Source organism: Leptodactylus fuscus, chromosome 7 (assembly GCF_031893055.1).
Source record: "Leptodactylus fuscus isolate aLepFus1 chromosome 7, aLepFus1.hap2, whole genome shotgun sequence".
NCBI classification, from domain to species: Eukaryota; Metazoa; Chordata; class Amphibia; order Anura; family Leptodactylidae; genus Leptodactylus; species Leptodactylus fuscus.
In genome coordinates this window covers 38,310,408-38,335,797 of record NC_134271.1, presented here as the reverse complement: position 1 = coordinate 38,335,797, position 25,390 = coordinate 38,310,408, and the positions used below count along the sequence as shown (strand labels likewise).

The window sequence follows — 25,390 nt, the reverse complement described above, 5'->3', positions numbered from 1 at the left end:
TCACGATGTGCAGGCCACACAGGAACTTTCCTCGAGTTTCAGGAGGCAATTATCAAGACCCTGATATTTGGGGACCTAGAAGTGCCAGGCCCCAGTACTTCTGAAACTCATGGTTCCCGTATAGTACCAGGGCAACATTTTCCTGGTGAAGTCCCCCAAACTGCAAAAAAGGGGAGAAGCCAAAAAAGATGGAGTGTGTCACAAAAGAGGAATAAGGAAAGACACCACTTATCAGTGTGACACCTGCCCTGATAAACCTGGCCTGTGCATGAAGAAGTGCTTCAGATTGTACCACACTTCCATGGAATATTAATTTTAGAATTTATTTTCCATGGAATATCGCCTCCCTATACATCACATACTCTGCACAGATTTACTTTCATCCGGTTATGCAGTAATTTCTGGAAAACAAATTGTCATACAAGTTGCATCCAAATGTTTGCTATACTTCTTGGTAAATTTTTTAAGGGGTGTAATTTAACACTGTCACTGAAGTCAAGGGGTCTAGTTTCCAAAATTCACTATTTTGGCATTTCAAGGCCTCTGCAATTGTGACATGGTAGCTAAAATCAATTACAGCCAAATCTACCCTCCAACTATTGTTCTCTCCCACTGTGTGACCATACATCACTTTACATCCACATGTGGGGCATTTCTGTAGTTGGGAGAAAATGTTGACAATTTGTGGGGTGCATTTTCTCTTTTAACCCCTTGTGGAAAAGCAAAATTTGGGGTTAAAGCAACATTTTATAGGGCCAATTCTGCTACATTCCTGTAGGGTCCAAGTGCTCACTATACCCCTTGATAAATTCCTTGAAGGGTCTAGTTTCCAAAATGGGGTGACATTTTGGGGGTTTCCACTGATTTGGCACCTTGGGGGCTTTGCAAACGGGACATGGTGCCTGAAAAGTATTCTAGGAAAATCTGGCCTACAAAATCCAATTAGCGCTCCATCTGTTCTCAGAGCAACTGTGTGCCCGTACATTAGGGTGCCAGTACATATGGGGTATTGTCGTGTTCGGGAGAAATTGTGTAACAAAATGTGGGGTGCAATTTTTCCTTTATCCCCTTGTGAAGATGAAATATTTGGGGCTACAGTGACATTTTATTATAAAAAAAAAAAAGTAATTTTTCATTTTCACATCTCATTGTTAAAAAATCAGTGAAACACCTGTAGGTTCCAAGTGCTCACTATACCCCTTGATAAATTCCTTGAGGGGTCTAGTTTCCAAAATGGTTGGGGGGGGGGGGGGGGGTTCTACTGTTCTGGCACTCCAAGGGCTCTCCAAATGCAACATGGTGCCTGAAACAGATTCCAGCTAAATTTGCCCTTCAAAATCCCAATAGCGCTCCTATTGCTCTGGACCTTATAGCGTGCCCTGCAGATTAGCTGATTCTCCTGACAGGAAGAGCAGTTTAATATAGTATATGAACATAAATTCATAACTGTTGTGAATCCATGTCAATTACCGGTATAAAAAGTAGCCTATGTTTTAATCGAGGTTACAAACTATATGCAAAATTGTGTATTGTTTCACACTTTCAAACTATCATGAAAATTAAACATTTAAGTTCTTGAAGAATTAGAATAATTTCATCTAGCAGGCAAATGAAGCAGCATTTGTAAAGCAATCTATTTAGGAACACTTTTGAATCTTTAGTGAGAGTCATGTTCAATTAAATCTTCTATAAAGTTGAGAAATCAATAGAAAAAGCAATATATTTAATTTTAAAAATTATAGAATATTTGTCTTCTTCATACTAGAGTCTTAACTTAACCCTTTCACTGCCAAGGGTTTCTGGAAATTTTGCACCTCCAGCAGCCAGAGCCATTTTCACAGTTTTGAGGTGGACAAATCAAACCTAAATTGCAACATTAAAAAAATTATCCAAACCCCCGAAACCTATATACTTTCTTAAAGTAGACACCTGCAGCATTGTCAGAATGCCACTTGGTACTGTATACAAACAGGCACCTTCATGCAATTTTAAAATGAAGATTTAAAGTGAATGTTTTATGAAAAAATGAAAATGTATATTATATGCACCAAACCTACTAAAAATAAGAGTTCAACATGTGCAGAGGTCATTCATATCAGTAAAGCCTACACCCACATGCACGTGTCTTCAGAAAATCGCTAGAACTGGAAAGAACAAAAATCTGCTTTGAAGCTGGAAATGTTAAAGTATCATCCTATAAAATGTAGGGATTACACACGGTGGGAAACAAGTGAACCCCTAAACCCTATATATTTTTCGAAAGTAGGCAACCTGAAGATTACATATGTCTCAATGGGTCATCAATAGCCATATCCACCTTCATGCAACTTTGTGACAAACAAAATATAAGTTTTTGAAAAAATGCACTAAAAAAATATTTGCAACTAAAACTCATGTTCAATCTCACATTCATAAACAAAATAAAATACATTTAAAATAATAGCTTAAGGTGTATATGCTGTATAATATATACTATTTGTACCGCGAACATCAACTACAACAAGAGCTCAGACTCCCAAAAACACTAATACAGAAGACGAGCAGGATTTTGCTGTTATTCACTAATATGTTAAAAATCTATACTGCACCTGCCAAATTGTGACTGTGAAACCAAAATCTAACTTTTTTCATATTACACAGCATACCGTATATAAAAACACAACTTAATGTTTTATATACAACCACCTTCATGCAGCTTTGCAGCATACAGAGATTGCAAGCAAAAATTACACAAAAATTCAAATTTGCCACTAAAGTGCGACTCAAGCAATCCCTTTCTGCAAACAAAATGTACTTTCCAAAAAACTGCAAGATGTGAGGAGTTCCTACATACCACATATTTATATATTTACAGATGCGAGTGTTAAAGAAATGCCAATTATGCATGCAAATTAAATAGGACTTTACATAAAAATATTATTTTCCATCCCCCTATAAAAATGTTAGCAAACTATTGTTAAATATCTTGTATTTGCCGGTGAGACTTGTGTCCACTGTTAAATATCCGGACCTGGCCTTGTCCACGATAGGAAGAAGTCAGCTTGTTATAAATCAGTGTAGAGGTTTATTAATATCTTGAAGGAAAACACAGGAACAGGGAAAGATGTCCAAATAACACAAATATCAATCAATTGTCAATAGCTTACATCTTCAGAGAAGTTAAATCATCTGGATATCTTGTAGTTACAGCTTGGTTCATGCTTGTCATCTGGTTGGTGGACTTGGGCTGGTTACGACGTCCATGGATGTCCATCTGCCTGGACCACCCACCCTGGTGTTCCCAAAGACAGACCTCCTGGTCTTCCCCTGGTCTTCCCAAAGACAGACCCAGACATGTGTATTTCTTACTCATTTATATTCATGAGAGTGGGTGTTACCTTCCATCTTGTAGCTATGTAAGGAGATTTCTAAAATAGTCTACTCTAACCGCACCCATGCACCCAAAATATAAGACTATGATGTCAGTAGAGTGTTAACCCCATGTCTGCTAGAGAATATTGTAAATATATAATATTTAACATTTCCCCCTTTTGAGAGTGAAATATCTGTTTGAACTCTCAAGATATACCATAAAACAATATTCATACAATTAGATTATATCTTCTTTCTTCTTTGCTGAATACTGGAACTTAATTTTCATTAATTGTCCATATAACAATAATTTCATCAATTTGCAATAAATGTTGTCATTAATAAATATTCTGGTATGTTATGGTAAACTGTGATCAAAGATGAAAACAATTTGATCCACTATCTAACCTACACCTGATGAAGGCTCTTCTTTCATCGTCTTCTGGTCATCTCTTCTTCCATCATAATAGAAAGCTTACCACAAATGTAGTTCTTGACTTAAAGTCCTTTAGATTTCCTCCGTGTTGTGCAGATATTATAACATTGTCCATTAAAGTTCATATTATGAAGATATTGATATAACAACAAAGTCCATATGTTATGTTTCACTTCACCAAGACATAGACTGTAGAGGAGTTTCCTTCTGTAATTCCCTTGACCACCTGTCGCTGTACAATCATGTGACACTTCTGGAGCAATACTGCAAAAGCAAGGCAAGTGTGAATTCTGACATCATCCCTGCTGCTTGTCAGTAAGGTTCAGTCCTGGAATCTCAGTCTCTTGGATACACAATATCTGTGTTCGGGTTTTATCATTCACAACCCTTTTGCTCACCAAAAAACTTGAAGTCTTGAAATAGAAAGGATTCCACCAAACATTGATGAGGACGTCTTTATATTTGTCCAATCATCCGCTGATCAAAGGTTCCAAACTCCAGTAATAGTTTTTAAACACAGTCCTTGGCATAAGCTTAAGCATATAGCATCATACCTTCAGATTTTGTCTTTTCCCGCACATCTTCTTCTTGTAACTGTTAAAGTCTTTTTATTAACATTTGATATCAAACTTTCTTATAATCTTGGACTTGATTGAAGAAAAGTTTTCTTTCCCTAATAACTAAGCCAAACTAGGCAATTAACTAAACTATAATATCACAGTGTACCATACCATTCATTTATATATCATACTTCTCTTTATATTGTATCAATATTTATATTTGACTTATAAAATATTGATATTCAATACATTTATCAAACTATCAGATAATAGTACTTTGGATACAATAATCTATATAAACATCATATATCAACATATATATCTTTATATCTATATGTATGAATATATATGTGTACTTTACTTGTGATGACAAATTGCAACATAACTCTGAAATATAATGTGATTATTAATTACCATTCTATAGACAATCACTATATTTATTCTTTAGTTAGAACTTTTCACCAATTATACTAAACATATGTTCCTATATGATTGTGTTATCATACTTATCATACATTTTCTAAAGTTTAATCACTTTATTATCCTTTTTAATAAGAAATAATTTTATTTTGAACATTACTTTATTAATTATCATTGTGTTCCTTATCTGAGACACAATATTAACCCTTTATTCATAAAAACTTATGTGACTAAAGTTTCCTCTTAACACCTCGTCTCTTCACAGACTCCTGTGTCCTTTTTTAACCTTTCAGATACCTCCAATACCAAGAATAGAGACAAGACTTAACATACTTGACTGTCTTTAACTTAACTGTATATATTCTTGTGTACTGGCTGTATGTGAATACCATATATATGAAATAAGTATATAAACATAAACTTTTCAAAATGTCACATCCTATAATCAGAAGTTTGAAGAATAAACCAGAGACTATCTCTCTTGATATCCCATATCCTTTGATGATATTATGCTTCTCCTTTCATGAAGATGATTAGCTTATCTTATTTGCATATAAGACACTTATGTTTTCCCAATGTTTGTTTTCCCAATGTTTGTTTTCCCAATGTTTGTAGATGTTGATGTGTGTAAGTGTATGCAAGTGTGTGTGTACATGTAAGAATACATAATGAATAATAATACAATAAATCAATACTGCAATACTGGCTATAGCTAACTAGATTTTCCCACCATAACTAATATATTTATTATCCCATGATCCAATTACCACAATAAACCTTTATTATTTGTCAGGTTTGAACAAATATATTGAAGATTATCTGTATCTTCTCAAAAGCTACTTTTTCCTACAGAATGTTCACCTAAAATAACCTTGCTTTGTAGTGCAGCTGTCACCTTTTCTCTCAGCTCATGTGACTTAAACACTTGGTTTTCCTGTAGGTATAAACATATGAGGTTCCTTTCAATGGATTTCACATATATTTGCTAATTTCCCAATTTAATATAGAGGATCATATAAGATAAAAAATAGAAAGAAATAGAAAAAGAAAATAGAAATAGAAAATAGAAAGAAATAGAAAATAGAAAGAAAATAGACGTCTCTTTGTTGGATATATTTTCCTTTTTTCCTTGTTGGATGCATCCTGATTTTCTTAGGCCTATTTGTGATGTCACAGATCTGTTGTATACACCAGTGGACACATAACACACATAACACTTATACTGACCAGCCCATCAGGGTCACAGGTCACAATGTGTTGCTGTCAATCAACTGACCACATGAACGAACACTTATTCTCACAGTAAGTAAGAGCTCCATGCCTAGTTGCATGCCTTTAAACAAAATGGATTATAACTTGAAAATCTTAAAAACATGGACTTTACATGAAACTATTGAAAAACATGCTTAAGGTAAGTTATAACTTATACCACTTTATCATGCATTGTTATTAGTCACACCATGTTAATTTGTTTACTCATTAATAGTTAGACACTCCATGCATTCTTTTGGCTAGAAGAAAGAATGATGAATGAATGGACATCACTGATTGAACTGATCCATTTTTCCATATATCTATATCTGAAGAGAAAAAAATAGATAAACTTTAGCAAAAAAACTAATTAATACAATAATGATTTTAACCAATGGACAGTTTAATAACTTTATGGATTCCTAATACTATTTGATCATATTCATATATTGTACATATATTCATATACATGTCATATATTCATATATTGTACATAACATGTTCCTCCTCTCTCTGCATCTAGAGAGTGGACTATGACGAAAATCTGTCACCACACATGAGACTCTCCTCCTGTGTGTATACATATATGATGATTATGATCCATAGTATTATTCACAATAGCATAATTAGGATTATTTATGAACATCATCACATAATCATGTGGATTATACCTGATCATTGGACTTCTCCTCATATAAAAGGGATTTCTCTTTATATAGCCAAATAGTACATAAGTAAATCTCAATAGACAGTCATTCCTTCAGAGATACTTTTAAATTCAACCCCTGACCTCCTTTCAGATATATATTTTTAAGTTAAACCCATGAACTTCCTGTCAACACGTCCATCCATAATAGCCTCGCCAGGTCATGAGAGAATGCCAAGCTTGCCCTTTTCCTAAGAATATAAGACAGGTCAGATGCCATTGGGTTACTGAAAAGATCTGACATTTTGGAGACAACTGGTACATTCCCAGATACAATCTTTTGACTATCAATAGATTTGGTTGGCTGCAATTCTTTAATTTCAGTTAATACTGGAATTTCAATTTGTGGACTTTCCTGCATGGCATATGGTTTATATGCAACATGTAATTTCCTACGTTTCTCATAGATTTTGTCACTTTGCCTCCTATAAATAGGGGACACTTTAACATGATTTGACAGATGTCTCTTAATAGGCTTTGCTTTTTGCTTTGGACATACTCGATTTACATTTGACATATGTTTCTGATGTCTTCTGGCCATGTCCAATAAACTAGCAGCTTCAAATAAAGTCTTCTTATCTGACGCACTGGCAAGGGTGACTGCATCCAAGAATTTGAACTTTTTAACAAAACTTTTCACCATAGATGAAGAGTTCACCTTTTGAATGACAGTTTTGTATGTTCTCTCAAATTTAGACATGAATGCAAATGTACATTCTTTTCTGCCAATCTTTATCTCATTCAGTATGTCAGATGTTGGCATGCTGTCACCTCTAGTGCACCAGATTAGTTTCTTTAATCTCTCCACATCACTGTCTTTTAACCATACATTTGACTCATTATCATAAGACATTTTTGCAGATAAACGTTCTGTAAAATCAATAGGAAGCCATAATTTAAACAGTTTATTTCTCTGTTCAATATTTAGATCAAATTTCTCTGCATGGCTTTCAAAAATTTCTGAGTTTCTACACACATGGATCTTTACATCATATGTGGGAATGGCTTTACTCAGATTCATCAAATATTCCTGAGATTTTAATTTCAATTTAGTTTCTTGTATCATTTGTTCCTCACCATCTATGGCCATTACTGCCACATGGTGCTCTTTATCAACATATTGAGATTTCTCATCTGTCTGAACAGATTTATGCATACTATTACTTAATTTCTTTTCTGTTACCATGTCATTAAAAATCTTTACCAAAGAAGCAATATTCCTAAATACCTGCTTCTCTTTTGTAGAACAAATTCTATTTTCAATCTTAGAATTTGCCTGCTCACATTGTGTATACAAATCTTGCCATATACTCGCTAAATTGTCACTAGACACAATTTTAAACTCAACGTTACACTTTTTAGACAATAGCTCTAATTTTTCCATACTTTAAAAGTAAAATCTTTACTCACCACTGTAGAAAGCTTCACCTTTAGCTTGTCCTTGGAACAGTTGGTCCCTGTCATCAGAACGTCTCAGTACGTCTGGCACTTGTGGTCCTTCTGTATTTCCTCACAGGCTTTCCTCACACAGGCTTCCGTATCATATAACACGTACAACAGTCATCTGTATCTCACCAATATAAGTTTCTTTTCGAAGTTTTCCTGAAGCTTGCAATTCATACAACTTGCAAAATACTCCTCTCTTCCCCCTTAATTGCAAGTGAACGGAACGAGAAAAACAGGAAAAAACCAACCGTGCTGGGCTCGCCACTGTTAAATATCTTGTATTTGCCGGTGAGACTTGTGTCCACTGTTAAATATCCGGACCTGGCCTTGTCCACGATAGGAAGAAGTCAGCTTGTTATAAATCAGTGTAGAGGTTTATTAATATCTTGAAGGAAAACACAGGAACAGGGAAAGATGTCCAAATAACACAAATATCAATCAATTGTCAATAGCTTACATCTTCAGAGAAGTTAAATCATCTGGATATCTTGTAGTTACAGCTTGGTTCATGCTTGTCATCTGGTTGGTGGACTTGGGCTGGTTACGACGTCCATGGATGTCCATCTGCCTGGACCACCCACCCTGGTGTTCCCAAAGACAGACCTCCTGGTCTTCCCCTGGTCTTCCCAAAGACAGACCCAGACATGTGTATTTCTTACTCATTTATATTCATGAGAGTGGGTGTTACCTTCCATCTTGTAGCTATGTAAGGAGATTTCTAAAATAGTCTACTCTAACCGCACCCATGCACCCAAAATATAAGACTATGATGTCAGTAGAGTGTTAACCCCATGTCTGCTAGAGAATATTGTAAATATATAATATTTAACAACTATACATTCATCTCTAGTGATGATAGTTATTACTATTATTTTAGCGTGTAAAGGACATCGTTAGAGACATATTTTACTGTAGAAAGCTCAGGTATGGACAGAACAGGGATTGGGTGAAATGTAAACTTTTTTATGATTTTGTGTATGTGTTGTGTAAGTGTTTGGTGAGACTTTTTTTTGGCGCTGCGACCTGGACAATGGTAAATGTCTGGGTCACAGCGCCAATAAACTCCCTGGTTATGTTTAGAGAGTATTGCGTAAGAATATCCCACTAGTAAAGCTCAGGGGGAAATTACATTATACTTGTATGTGACAATAATAGAGCAAAAGTATAGTATGCACTCTGGCATGAGCGGGGTTAAAAAGGATGAAAGTCTCGGCTCACCACCCTTCCTAGTGTCATATACAGGTTATGCACATTGATGAGAAAGCTTTCTCTTCTCTGTGCACGCTGCAGGGCTGCTCCTTCCCTCTCTCCTTCTGCTACAGTTCACTGATGCTTCGTGAGACAAAGGAGGTGGGGCACTTTATATTCCTGTATCTCAGGACCCGTTTGGCCTATGAATATAATTTTAAATTCATTTTAAAGATGAGAATCTCATCTTTAAAATGATACCAAGTTCTTCATAACAGCCCTTATAGATATGAAGCAAATTGATGTCTCGTTAATGGAGATCTTCAATGTGATCTCAATCCCGAATAGCGTTTTCAACAGTGAATCCCTTTGGCACGTTAAGGGTTAACAAAGACCTTGGCATCATTTTAAAGATGAGATTCTCATCTTTAAAATTAATCTAAAATTATCTTCATAACCCAAAGGAGGTCCAGAGATATGGGCTTTAGAAGTAAGGATGTAGCAGCTGCGTCCTCCACTAGAGAAGTTACACCCTGGGAGGATGTAGAGCTACGTGCTTGGCAAGAAAAGGGTCAATGTATACCTGTTACTAATAATGGTTTCTAAATATGGAGTATGTTGTGATAATGGTTTTCCCAACCTTTTCTGATAAACAATGTTGCCATTTAGGCTTTGAAAATGATCCCTTAACTACTGCTATTCCAGAAAGAAGATTAGATAGAATCCTAAGTGAAGGACAACAGAGAAATGTTCAGCTACAAGATTTCCTCTCCCAGCAGCTTACTCATTCTCTTTCTGGCTCACTCAGCAGTAGACTTGATAAAACAGTCCGGGAAGAGTTTAAGAAGTCTGTTCCTCAGTGTAAGTATAATTGTTTTGTGTATTTTCCTCATTTTTTTTCTTTTGTTTGACTAAGCAAAACTTGAAGAAATAGTGATGAAAAATAATAATAAACTACCGGTAGTTTTATTGACTATAGGTACACTATATGTTCATAAGTATGTTTTGTTTCATTCATTCAAGTCTTGTGGCCACTGGTGTATAGGATCAAGTGTCTAACCATGCAGTTTGCTTTTTCAATCATTTGTTAAAGAATGAGTCATTCTGTAGGGATCACTGAATTTGAACCTGGTACTGTCATCTGATTCCATCATTGCAACAAGTCACTTTTAAAATGTCTTCACTCCTAGAAGCTCGATGATCAGTTGTTACTTTTGATAGTGAAAATTTATAGCATTTAGATTCTGCAGTAACTCAAGAAGTGACAAACAATGTAAAGTGAAAGAGTTGGGGTTGCTGAGTTGCAAACAGACATCAATGCAAAAAACTGTATCAGTATCTTGGTAGTAGGGGGTTTCCATGGCTCAGCCACTGCATTCAAGCCTTACATCATAACAGTTATAAGATGATAGGATGAAACGGTGTAAGTGCTTTTTTATGTGTTCTAGGTGATATGAATGTAAAATTTTTGTTATATATATATATATATATATATATATATATATATATATATATATATTTTTTTTTGCAGTTTTGCAGTTTTGAACTGCAAGGGGTCTGATCACTAATGCATTACAACGCTATCGTCATTTCTTTGGCATAGAGCAGCCTGCAAAAGAAAATCACTGCCTTTTACAATGCAGCCCTGGATCACCAGCAGAATGGCACCTCGGTCAGCTTTGACAGAGGCACCAGAAGGGTTAATGCCTTCGATCACTGTGGGGACCTAACGTGGGCATTAGCGCATGGTGTCTGCTGTATTATATTATGTCAGAAAGGGGGTAATGGCCTTCCACATTGTGCCAGCTATAAAGTTTGAAGGAGGAGGGATTATCCTAGGGTTTTGGGTTTTTTTTCAGATCCTAGCCCCTTCATTCCAATTAAGAGAAATCTTAGTGCATCAGCATACCAATATATTTCTGTTTCAACATCACACTGCTTCAGAGTACAAAACAGGGTCCCTAAGGGCATGGTTCGGTGAGTTTGGAAGAACGTTCCAAGCCCACTCAGACCTAAACTTTACGGAGATTGCAAGCCTGACCTTCCTATCCAACATCCATGTATGACTTTTATCAACCAAAGTTTCCCTTAGTGACATACCCAGTATGAGTAATCTACCTTACTCATCTCTTCACCCGCTACATCATCAGGCCCTTTAGATTTATTTAAAGAAGGGTTGCTAACCTGGCATTATTTCCTACAAGAGATCCATATTCCTCTGGTACATATCCTTTGTGTGTGCTTAAAGTCCTAGATCCCCTGATGCGTGTCTTAACATGATGGCATTTGCTTTCAGTGTGTATTAAATGTAAAGGAGTACAATGTTTTGTTTTGTTTTTCTTTGCAGAGAACATAGTCTCTTAAGTGATTATACCCAAATCAGTTATGAGCATGGAGACATGCCTACACTCTCAATCATTTCCATTACATAGTTTCTAGTGAGCTTTTTGCCCCAAGTCATGGTAGCACTGAACAATGGCCATAACAAAATCAAAAATATTGTTACAGAATCAGTATTTAATGAATAGGTGCCTTAACCCCTTAATGACACAGGGTAGTTTGGGCTTTATTGCTCATACACCATTTTTCAAATATGACATCTTTTACTTTGTGTGAGAATAGCTTCATAATGCATTTACCTATCTTGGTTGATTCCAAGGTAGTTTTTCCATAACACATTGTATGTCTTTATAATCTTGTGTGTGTTTGTTAAAAAAAGGGTATGGGGGCATCGTCCACATTAGGGAGAGTGTTCGCCTACATAGGCAGTATGGAGACTTACAAGTCATTCCTGCTCCGCTAGGGATTATGGGTAAAAAATATGCAAATCTAATCTCCTGGATGGAATTAGGAGAACAGAGTGCACTCTGTACACCACCCTATAGAGGGCGGCATCCTTAACATCATGAACGACTCAGTTATAAAGTCTTTTAATCATAATGTGGATTTAATTGCTAAATCATTATTTCTGTCCCAAAAGGAGCAGATTCCCAACTATGGACAGCGCTGTTTCGTCCTATTGGGCCATCCTCAGCATAGTGTAGGGATACTGATTTAGCAGGGTGAGAGACTATAGACCAGGGTATGGGGGCACTCGTCCACATTAGGGAGAGTGTTCGCCTACATAGGCAGTACGGAGACTTACAAGTCATTCCTGCTCCGCTAGGGATTATGGGTAAAAAATATGCAAATCTAATCTCCTGGATGGAATTAGGAGAACAGAGTGCACTCTGTACACCACCCTGGTCTATAGTCTCTCACCCTGCTAAATCAGTATCCCTACACTATGCTGAGGATGGCCCAATAGGCCGAAACAGCGCTGTCCATAGTTGGGAATCTACTCCTTTTGGGACAGAAATACTGATTTAGCAATTAAATCCACATTATGATTAAAAGACTTTTTATAACTGAGTCGTTCATGATGTTAAGGATGCCGCCCTCTATAGGGTGGTGTACAGAGTGCTAATTCCATCCAGGAGATTAGATTTGCATATTTTTTACTGTTAAAAAAAAAGGGAATTTTACTGAGAATTACCGTATATACTTGAGTATAAGCCGACTTTTCCAGCACATTTTTCATGCTGAAAAAGCTCTTCTCGGCTTATACACGAGTCAGGGTCCATGGAGCACAGGAGCTGGAATGGGGAGGTCCTTTAGTGCTACTGCCCTGTGATTGGCTTGTCATGAGGTCACGTGACTGTGATGTCATTAAAGGTCCTGTAGCCACTGGTAAGTAACATCTGCAGATAAGGCTGAGTCTAAATCTTAGTAGCTCCACCCACACCAGAGTTCGATCACATGGTCATGACGTCATCAGAGGTCCTTTAGCACACTAGGATTTAACATACAGGTACCACACAGGTACCTTCCTTTAGTTACTACCTATTAATGTCAGGCATTTGGGGTTATTAATTTAGTTTCAGTAACTCCATGTGCCTCACATTAATAACAGTTAACCCCGTCATGTCCCTCATATTAACCCCTGTGTGCCCCATATAAGGGTTACTAATATGTGAGACACATGAGGGTACTAATGAAGGACCTTAATTATGAAGATACCTAATTATTACCTCCATATGTCCTACATGTCAGTAACTCTTATGTGAGGCACACAGGAGGTTAATGTGAGGGACATGATGGGGTTAACTGCTATTACTATGAGGCACATGGAGTTACTAAGCTGCAATGCACATGACCAGACTTTTTATCTGCAATGGTGGATTCCCCATCCCCCCCCCCCCCCTTCCTCGGCTTATACTCGAGTCAGGGCTCGTTCACATCTGCGTTGTCCTCTCCGTTGTGCAGGTTTCCGTTTCCTGCATAAAACAGAGCAGGATACGGAAACCTGCAGGAGACTTTCTCACCCATTCATTTGAATGGGTGAGAAAGCTGTCCGGCAGTGAGCGTTTTGCGCTCTCCGCCGCAAAACCGGGTTTTTTAATCCGGACACAGAGTCGGACATGCAGTACTCTGTGTCCGGATTAAAAAATCCATTTTCGCGGCGGAGAGCATAAAACGCTCACCGCCGCTCACGGCTGGACCCGGTCTGTGCTTTGCGTCTTCTGGCATGTAGAAGACGGAAAGCACAGAATGGAAGGCTGAACGCAGGTGTGAACCTAGCGTCAATAAGTTTTCCCAGTTTTCTGTGGTAAAATTAGGAGTCTCGGCTTATATTTGGGTCGGCTTATACTCGAGTATATATGGTATATAAAAATTATGAATTTTGAAAGTTTCTGTCATGGTAAACACACAGTCATCTGACACAAAATCCTAACATTTACCATATGTCTATGTTAAATTGCCATTATTTTTTTTATATTCTTTTACTTTTCCAGGATGTTGTTCAAAACAGTATATAGGAACTTTGTTAATCCATTTCAACTAGTTTTTCCTGTAACAAAGACATGATTAACAGCAAAACATACCATAATTTTTATTAATCTGATTCTGCAGTTTTTAGAAACATCCCATGTATGGCCCTTCTTTGCAATTTGACTCAAATAGTTTTCATAAATGAAAGAGCACCTTTATGGATTTTGGTGCAGTAATTACTATTAGGATTGTGTTTAGACACCATGTTGCATTTGCAGAACCCTAGAAGTACCATAACAGCGGAAATCCCTAAAAGTGACCCCATTTTGGAAACTAGACCCCTTAAGGAATTCCTCAGTGGGTGAATTGACCATTTTGAATCCCCAGGCTTTTCATTAAACTTATATGAATCTGGCTGTCAGTTAGAAAAAAATAATTTCTCCAGTTTAGAGATGAGCGAGTATTTTATTTGTTTCGAGTAGCCCCTCAATATTCGACCGAATATCGAATTCCATTATAGTCTATGGGGAAAAAATGCTCGTTTTAGGGGAAACCACTATTCGACTTATGAGAGTCAGCAAGTCCACAATGACACCCCAGGAAATGATGCCAACACCTCTGGAATGCAACTGGGACAGCAGGGGAAGCATGTCTGGGGGCATCTAACATGCCCAAGTCCCAGTATTACCCTACTATCACAGCCTATCAACTAGACACTTTCCACACTCAATAGAACCTCTATGAAAGTGGGAAAATACTTGGAAACCTTCTTTCCTCTGCATTAATATGGACAGAAACACAAATTTAAACATTAGCATGCGCTCATCTCAATCCCTGACTTGATAGCTGCATTAAGCAGGACGCAGACTACAAGGCTGACGAGGCCCGAGCACCAGGAACAGGTGTTACAATGGCTAGCGGATAATGCTTCCAGCGGCTTTTCCACCAGCCACTACCTCCATTCTTGTTCATACCCAAGAGTCTGCCCCTCCTTCCTCCCAACATGCCCAATCTTCTCAGCAGAGTTTTCCCACCCTTGCCCCTCCCAGGAGCTACCAGAACAATTTGTATCCTGATGCCCAAACACTGGAGCATCCGCCCAATATACCTGTTCTGTCCCCACATGAGGCGAATGAAGATGTGGCAGGTGGATAGGGGCTGGGAGAAGTCCTACCTTCGTTTCCTCAATGCAGGGCAGACGGGACCATCTTGCTCAGCTTCCAGAGAGATGATGCACATCAGGAATGGTGAAGTTCAGGCTTGTTTATTTGGAAGACTGGACATACAGCATGTGATGGTAATGCAGCACTTCTCCAGGAATACAGGTGTAACGAGCAGGATGGTACAGCAAGTGTGAGCAACTACTTAGAAGTGTAGTTTGTGATAAGTATGTGTGGTCGAAAACTGATGCCTTCTGCTGCTCAGTCCAAGGATGTCTCTCCCAGAGAAAATGGAGACTAGTGAGAAGTGAAAACAGGAAACAGTTATCCTTGAACCAGGAAGCGAAGGCATGTACAGAATTAATTAACTACAGGCTGTCATACAGAAAAAAGACAGCAGGTGGCAGCAAGGTTTACAAAGAATACAATCTATGTATGAACGGTATGATTATATCTAGATGAAACAGCACACTCCCCGTCTGAAATTCCGTAAGGGATTTCACTATATATATTTTTTAAAGTTCAATAACCTAGAAAACGAAACAAAAATATGCATGCAACATAATAATAACTTCCAACTAGGTAGATGACAGGCAGCTCCTGAGATAATCCAAAGATACCCATCTTCGGATCGGAGAAGCCGCACTAGGCCAAACTATCTCCGACCCAGTTGTAATCCAATGAACGAAGTGCTAGGGTAGTGTTCTGTTCATGGTTCATCCTACCGGAATGTCCTTGGTAGAGAGTGGTTTATGGCAAACATGCCAACCGTGACAGTCTTTGTCTCCATGTGAGTTGTTATAAGATCTCGCAATGTGGACTAACCTTGCTATAGACTTGACAAGTTTCATCCAATTGGAGAAGCGTTCAAAGCGCTGGCAACCGAGGCTGGAGGTTGTTTTAGTGTTCATGGTCAAAGCACTAACCTCGGAGTGGACTTCTGGGTCGCCATCCGGATCCTGAATTCTGAAGACTTCCTGAACACCTTCACTTCCCTTCTGTTCCAACAGAAACTTAGGACCTGAAAGCCAAGAAGAGTTAGCAAAGGAACTTATAGACCTACGTCTAGTGGCATGGTCAGCTGGATTAAGTTCGGATGGGATATAGTGCCATTGTTCGGGCTTGGAAGATCTCCTTATTCTCTCGATGCGGTTACTGACGTACACATAGAAGCACCTTGTTTGGTTGTAGATGTAACCTAAGACAATCTTACAGTCACTGTAGTATTGTACATTGTCTATGTTGACGTCCAGCTCATTCTGTATAAAGTCTGCGAGTTCTACTGCAAGCACGGTCCCACAGAGCTCAAGCCTGGGAATAGTGTGTTCAGGCTTGGGAGCCAAATTAGCTTTGCCGAAAACGAACCCAATGTGATCTTGATTGTCGGATCCCATTACCTTCAGATAGGCAACTGCTGCAATGGCCTCCATAGATGCATCCGAGAACACATGGAGTTCCCTTCTAGTGCTAGCAGCGAGTGAGGTTCTGGCGTAACATCTTGGTATATGGATTTCATCCAAGGCACACAAAGATTGCTTCCAGGTTTCCCATTTTGATTCCTTATCAGGGGGAAGTGGGGCATCCCAGTCTTTGACTGTTTCGGAAAGTTGTCGCAGAAGAGATTTACCTTGTATGGTTATTGGTGTTACGAATCCCAGCGGGTCGTATAAGCTATTCACCACTGACCGGACACCACGTTTAGTGAATGGTTTATCTGCGCAGTTTATTTGGAAACTGAAGGTGTCGGCTGACAGGTTCCACCTCAAGCCTAGGCTTCTCTGCACAGGCGGACAATCTGATCCCAGGTCTATGTCCTTGAATACTGGAGCGTAATCACTCGACTCAAAGGCTTTCATGACAGCCGGACTGTTTGAAGCAATTTTGTGCAGTCTAAGATTAGCTCGGTACAGCATACCTTGGGTCCTCTTGAGTAGGTTGATCGCCGCTTCTTCTGTGGGTAGAGATTTTAGTCCATCATCTACATAGAAGTCTTTCTCTACGAAGTCTCTGGCGTCTATTCCATATTCAGACTCTCCTTCTTGTGCGGTTCTCCGCAGGCCATAGGTTGCCACTGCGGGGGAAGGGCTGTTCCCGAATACGTGCACCCTCATGTGATACTCCACCATCTCTTTGCTGGGGTCATTGTCCTTGTACCACAGGAACCTGAGATTCCTATGGTCCTCTCTGACTATGAAACAGTGAAACATCTGTTCAGTGTCAGCGGTGATGGCAATTGGCTCTTTCCGGAACCTCATCAACACTCCTACTAGGTTATTTGTTAGATTAGGACCTGTGAGGAGGACATCGTTGAGAGATACGCCTTGATGTTTGGCACTTGAATCAAAGACAACTCCAATTTGCTTAGGTTTCTGTGGGTGATACACTCCGAATGAGGGTAGGTACCAGCACTCCTCATTTTCCTTTGAGAGGCGCTGGCTCCGCATGGTTATTCCGGAATATTTTGCTCATAAAGGTGATGTGCTCTTTCATCTCTGGTTTGTTGCTAAGTGTACGCTGGAGGGAGTTGAATCTAGACCAGGCTTGTTCACGATTGTTTGGGAGTCTTACCCTGGTGGCTCGGAAGGGTAAGGGAAAAACCCAGTGATTAGTCTTGTCCTTAAGGAACTCATTGTCCATTATCCTGACAAATTCCTTGTCTTCCATTGATGGGGCTACCTTGTTGTCATCCTTAGTTGTAGGAAACACTGATTTTCCCAAGTTGTCTGCATAGGGAGAAGGAATGGCATCAGGTAGTTGTACGGGATCTGGAGGCTTCTCTTTCACATCATAGTGACGAGGGCATGGTTTGCAGAAAGTAGTTCGTCTGTCCCGGCGTACGTAGGTCTTAAAGGAAATCAACACTTGTTCGGTCCAAGCACACATTTCCTATGATTACCCACCCTAAGTCGAGTCTCTGTGCGTAGGGGGCGTAGTCCGGCCCATTGCACTGTTGGCGGACCTTATGTATCCTTAAGTTGTTTCTGCCAAGCAGAAGTAGGATTTCAGCGTCTGTGGTTGATGGAACGCAGCTTCTGGGGTAGGAATCTCATCCCTTTGGTTTGGTATTTGATCGCATTCAATTAGCGTAGGTAGGTAGGGGTATTTCTACGCCTCCATTGATGGGAGAAGCGATGAAACCTTGTGCCCTCCTGCCACTAGTTTCTATACGGCCTGAGCAAGTGTTCAGAGTGTAGGGCATCGCTGGTCCTTTGATTCCAAAGGCTTCAAAGAACTTGGGTCCAGCTAGGGATCGATTGCTCTGATCGTCAATGATGGCATACATTTTTACTGCGTTCTCTGGTTGCCCTTCTGGATAAACTCTTATTAGGCATATCCTAGCACAACATTTATCACTTTGGCTCTCCCCACATACTTCTGAGCATGAGCAGGAGACCGCTGTGGTAGACTTGGTGTTAGCCTGTGGCTCCCCGCCATGGCTTGTAGCCAGACTAGAGATAACTGCGACTGCTGGATCGCTGGTGGCTGAGGTTGGATGCAAAGCTGACGGGTGTTTGTCAGTATGACACTCTTCACACTTAATGGCAGATTTGCAGTCCTTGTCCATGTGTTCTAAAGAGGCGCAGCACTTGAAACACACCCCAAGTTCACTGAGTATTTTCTTGCGCTCCAGCATAGTTTTGGACCTGAAGCCTCTACATTTGGTCAACGAGTGTGGTTTTTTGTGAATGGGGCACTCACGATTGAAAGATTTATCTCTTGAGGAAACAGTGTGCTGTTTATCAGTGGGTACCGCAGGTAGTGGCAGGTTAGTCTTTCTGACACTTACACTGTTCTTCAAGTCCTTGCGTTTATTTGTGACGCTTTCATACCTTGGTGAGGATGTTGCTGTGGCTGCGGTGTTAGACTCCAGGAAGTCTAGGCTAGGGTCATTCCTCATTTGGGCCTGCTCGTCGATGAACTTGCAGAATTGAATGAATGGAGGAAAGGTGACATCATGTGACTGTTTGTACCTGGAGACGCATACCGCCCACTTCTCTTGCAGACTATGTGGCAGCTTTGAGACGATTGGGTTCACCCCATGGGCGGTGTCTAGGTAGCACAATCCAGACAGACGAGGATCCTTTTTTGCAAGTTCCAGCTCCATAAGCAGATCACTCAAGTTCAGAAGCTTGTGGGCTTCCTTAAGGTTGATCCTTAGAACATTTTGCAGTCTCTTGAATAGGGACCTTTCTATGGCTTCAGCGCTACCATAGGTTCTTTCGAGTCTTAGCCAGGCGGCGGCGAGACCTGATTCTGCTTGCCCCACATAGACAGTCCGAAGACTTTTGATACGGTTTGAGGAGTCAGGACCCAACCATTTAACCATACGGTCGAGCTCCTGTTCCGCAGATAGGTTGAGGACAGCAATGGCGGCCTTGAAGGTAGCCTTCCAGGCTCTGTAGTTCTCTACACAATCATCAAACTTTGAGAGGCTGGTACTGATCAGCTCTCTGCTCACCATAAACCTGGCAAATTCAGACATGTCTGATCCTTCACTCCTTGTTGCCGTGTTAGCTTGTGGTGCTCCTTGGGCGTATAAGCTGTGTGGCGTGAAAGGGTGAATCGCTCCCGGGTAGAATGATGTCGCTGCAGGTTTGAGCTGTGGTTTAACCTCTGGAGATTTCGATGACTGCGGCTTGAACTGTGGAGATGGGCTGGAATGCGTCTTGTGATGATTGCTGCTCCTGAGGGGACACATTATGGCATTGGTCTTGGGTCTCTGCAGATGCTGTGGGTAACACTGGCACACTGGTTGGGCTGACTTGGATGTTTCCACATTGTTGGGTAGAATGTCATTGGAGAAGGCATGTGCTGCAGATATCTGTCTCTGTACATAGACACTGGTACGAACAGCTGGATCATCTTCTTCCAGTGGTGGTAGGCAAATTGGGTCGAGGTTTTGCTTCAAAGCTTGCTCGAGTATTGTTACTTCAGCTAATGCGATTTTTTTCCTCCATTTCTGTTTGAAGGATCTTTGATTTGGCTTCTGCCTCTGCTTTCTTGGCTTCTGCCTCTGCCACTGCTTTCTTGGCTTCTGCCTCTGCTTTCTTGGCTTCTGCCTCTGCTTTCTTTTCTGCATAGGAATTTCTTAGTTTAGATCGCTCTGCGTTTAAACGGGCCTCTAGAATTCTGTCGCTGAGGGCAGAAGTTCTTGAGCAGGATGATCTGTATGATCGAGAAGAGTGCTTGGATGAGCCTGACCTGTTAGATCTAGCTTCTTGCAGATAAGTGATACGGAGCTCTGCTTTATCTTTGGCGTCTTGCACAGCAGCGTCCCTTTCTCTGTTTGTGGAATCTGCTTTGCTTAGCGCTGATAAGGCTTCGTCAATATTAGAGTCTTTTAGGAAGGCAGCGTACCTTGTGGATAACCTCTTCTACCTTCCATGGGTCGCATCTAGCCGTTTTATAGTGTCCTGTTGACTAGCGGCGTCGTTTTTGTGGCGTTGGATGCTTGACATGAGGGAGGTGATTCGTTCCCATAGGTCATGCAGGTTGTCATTGAACTCATCCTTCATGTAACGGTAGTTCTCAAGGACCTTTACGGTTGGCTTAAGAGAGCGTACAGGTTGTGAGTCTTGGCCTGCTTCTGGTGCTGACTCTACTTCCCGTTCTTCATGGTAAGTATTATCGGGCTGTATTTGCTCTGTTTCGACACTGGGAGACAATGCAGAGTCCTTTTTGGCCATTTTGGTTTAAGGTGCGCTGTCTCTTTAAGAAACTGGACTTTTGAATTGGGGCCTGGAAATCGCAGTGCGGCTTAATTAAGGTGTTCTGACAAGATTCCCAAGCTGTTTTGGAGAATCGTGGGGTTTTGCAGTCCGACAATCTGCAGCAATGTTGTATAACATACAGAGAGTCTCTATACACGGTGCAGACTAGGGTGACACTGCAGACAGTTTCTTAGCAGAGCAGAGTTGTGGTATATGGGCAGGCAGAGGGGTTACTACAGGTTGGGGCCGGGCTTCAAAGCAGTTTTCGACTGTTCTGTCCCCACATGAGGCGAATGAAGATGTGGCAGGTGGATAGGGGCTGGGAGAGGTCCTACCTTTGTTTCCTCAATGCAGGGCAGACAGGACCATGTTGTTCAGCGTCCAGAGAGATTATGCACATCAGGAATGGTGAAGTTCAGGCTTGTTTATTTGGAAGACTGGACATACAGCATGTGATGGTAATGCAGCACTTCTCCAGGAATACAGGTGTAACAACAAGTTTGTGATAAGTATGTGTGGTCGAAAACTGATGCCTTCTGCTGCTCAGTCCAAGGATGTGTCTCCCAGAGAAAATGGAGACTAGTGAGAAGTGAAAACAGGAAACAGTTACCCTTGAACCAGGAAGCGAAGGCATGTACAGAATTAATTAACTACAGGGTGTCATACAGAAAAAGGACAGCAGGTGGCAGCAAGGTTTACAAAGAATACAATCTATGTATGAACTACCGTGATTATATCTAGATGAAACAGCACAATACCTGTACCATACGGGTGTGAAGCAAGGTGTATACTTGCCATACAGTATATACCTTACTTGCTGTATGCTCAAAATAAATACTGTGTAAACTTGCAATACACTACGCTTGTATACATCGGTTTGTGCGCCCATTATAACTGTCCCATACGAGTGTGAAGCAAGGTCTAAAATTCCCACAGAGTATATACCTTATTTTCTCTGCGCATATATACCGTCCCTGTATACTTGCAAAAGATTACGCTTGTATACGTCCCTTTGTGTGCCCAATATACCTATCCCATACGGGTGTCAAGCAAGGGCTATACTTTCCATCCGGTATATACCGTACTTCACATACGCTAAAAATAGATACCGTATATACATCGGTTTGTGCGCCTAATATACCTGTCGCATACGAGAGTCAAGCAAGGGGTCTGTTTGCCATACAGTATAGACCATACTTCACATACGCTCAAAATAGATACCATGTATACAGTCATGGCCAAAAGTTTTGAGAATGATACAAATATTAATCTTTACAAAGTCTACTGCTTCAGTTTTTCTAATGGCAATTTGCATATACTCCAGAATGTTATAAAGAGTGATCAGCTTAACAGCAATTACTTGCAAAGTCAATATTTGCCTAGAAAATGAACTTTATACCCCAAAACACATTTCAACATCATTGCAGCCCTGCCTTAAAAGGACCAGCTAACATCGTTTCAGTGATTGCTCCATTAACACAGGTGTGGGTGTTGATGAGGACAGGGCTGGAGATCAATCTGTCATGATTAAGTAAGAATGACACCACTGTACACTTTAAAAGGAGGCTGGTGCTTGGCATCATTGTTTCTCTTCTGTTAACCATAGTTATCTCTAAAGAAACACGTGCAGTCATCATTACACTGCACAAAAATGGCCTAACAGGGAAGAGTATCGCAGCTAGAAAGATTGCACCTCAGTCAACAATCTATCGCATCATCAAGAACTTCAAGGAGAGAGGTTCCATTGTTGGCAAAAAGGCTCCAGGGCGCCCAAGAAAGACCAGCAAGCGCCAGGACCGTCTCTTAAAAGTGTTTCAGCTGCTGGGCTACCAGCAGTGCAGAGCTTGCTCAGGAATGGCAGCAAGCAGGTGTGAGTGCATCTCCACGCACTGTGAGGAGGAGCCTCTTGGAGCAAGGCCTGGTCTCAAGGAGGGCAGCAAAGAAGCCACTTCTCTCCAGAAAAAACATCAGGGACAGACTGATATTCTGCAAAAGGTACAGGGAGTGGACTGCTGAGGACTGGGGTAAAGTCATTTTCTCTGATGATTCCCCTTTTCGATTGTTTGGGACATCTGGAAAACAGCTTATTCGGAAAAGTTGAGGTGAGTGCTACCACCAGTCTTGTCTCATGCCAACTGTAAAGCATCCTGAAACCATTCATGTGTGGGGTTGCTTCTCAGCCAAGGGAATCAGCTCTCTCACAGTCTTGCCTAAAAACACAGCCATGAATAAAGAATGGTACCAGAATGTCCTCCAAGATCAACTTCTCCCAACCGTCCGAGAGCAGTTTGGCCATCAACAATGCCTTTTCCAGCATGATGGAGCACCTTGCCATAAAGCAAAGGTGATAACTAAATGGCTCAGGGAACAAAACAGAGAGATTTTGGGTCCATGGCCTGGAAACTCCCCAGATCTTAATCCCATTGAGAACTTGTGGTCAATCATCAAGAGACGGGTGGACAAACAAAAACCTACAAATTCTGACAAAATGCAAGCATTGATAGTGCAAGAATGGACTGCTATCAGTCAGGATTTGGTCCAGAAGTTGATTGAGAGCATGCCAGGGCGAATTGCAGAAGACCTGAAGAAGAAGGGTCAACACTGCAAATATTGACTTGTTGCATTAACTCATTCTAACTGTCAATATAAGCTTTTGTTACTCATAATATGATTGCAATTCTATTTCTGTATGTGATAAAAACATCTGACACACATAAACCAGAGGGCAGCAGATCATGTGACAAAAGAAGATTTGTGTCATTCTCAAAACTTTGTCATGACTGTACATCTTTTTGTGCGCCCAATATACCTGTCCCATACGGGTTTGAAGCAATGGGTATACTTGTCACACAGTATAGACCGTATTTGCTATACGGTCAAAATATATACCGCGTATACTTGCAATACACTACGTTTGTATAAATCTTGATATGCGTAAGCTAGCGGAAGAGGACGGGGGCGTGGAAATCCAGCTAGGGGCCCAGGCCGCGGCCAAGCTACTGCGAATGCAATGCCTACTGGTGAGGGGCAGCCAGCATAGAATGGTGTTCCTTTAATCACAGGCCTTGTTGTAACATTTATGTTAAAGTTTAAACATTTTTTTTGGTCTCATCACTCCAAATTAACTTGTCTCTGTGCTGTTTGGCGTATTGAAGGTGAGATCCTTTGTGGCATTTGCACGGTAATGGATTTCTTCTGGCAACTGGACCATGCAGCCCATTTTTCTTAAGTGCCTCCTTAATGTGCATTTTGAAACAGCCACACCGATAGTTTTCAGGGATTACTATATTTCAGCTGATATTAGGTTTGGGCTTTTCTTTGCATCTCGAAAACTTTTCCGGGCAGTTGTGGTAGAAATTTTGGTTGGTCTACCTGGCCGTGGTTTGGTTTTTCAGAGCCCTTGAGTTTCTATTTGTTTATCACAGTGTGAACACCGCTGACTGGCATTATCAATTCCTTGGATATCTTTTTGTATCCCTATTCTGTTTTATATAGTTCAACTACTTTATCCTGTATGTCCGTGGACAACCTTGTCAACTTCTGGGCATGTTATCAGGCCAAAATCACCAGGGTATGTGAAATCTTGAACAGGGTAATTTTGATATTTTTGGTTGTCATGGTTTAAAAAGAGAAAACATAGAAGTTTGACAATAAATGACTTCCACTAACCATGAGTGTAGAAAAAGTTTTTGTTTTAATGCTGAAAAAAGGCCAAAAAAAATCTGCTGGGGTGTGTAAACTTTTTAGCACAACTGTATACTTGACCAACAGCATATTCTCATTTCAGACTGCCCTACTCTCACCCCTTCTGAGGGGCGGTGCAATCTGTATCTCTGGGAGCCCTCTCTGCGCTCTGTCCCACAATCTGTAATCTCTCTGGAACGGAGGCACCTAAAGAGTGGTTGTACAAGTTATCCACATATAGTTGACAACCCTGACCCAGCAGTGGGTGCCGCAAATCCTTAAATTATTTTCCCACGAACTGCTACGATTAGAGGGTATTCTAGGATCACAATTCTTGTTTCCATTCCTTTATAAAGCCTAAACTTGTGCTTTTACCCTGAACTGCTCTCGCACAGTTTATACATTTTAATGTCATTCATTGCCCACTTACGCTGGGTTCACACCTGCGTTCATGTCTCCATTCTATGGTTCCCGTCTTCTGCATGGCAGAAGACGGAAACCATAGACCGGGTCCGGCCGTGAGCGGCGGTGAGCGTTTTAGGCTCTCCGCCGCGAAACCGGATTTTTTTATCCAGACACAGAGTAGTGCATGTCCAACTCTGTGTCCGGATTATAAAACCCGGTTTCGCGGCGGAGAGCGCAAAACGCTCACCGCCGCACACGGC

General features: G+C 40.6%; 1 protein-coding gene across 2 annotated transcripts in view; it reads left to right on the top strand.

The window, feature by feature from the left end:
- The window catches only part of EDC4 (enhancer of mRNA decapping 4), a 310,514-nt gene that overhangs the window by 195,223 nt on the left and 89,901 nt on the right, over positions 1-25,390 (top strand). For both annotated transcript variants that reach the window (XM_075281772.1, XM_075281771.1), the window contains one exon: positions 10,064-10,219. In XM_075281772.1, the coding sequence (XP_075137873.1) occupies positions 10,064-10,219 (156 nt within the window). The remainder of the gene's footprint in view (positions 1-10,063; positions 10,220-25,390) is intronic.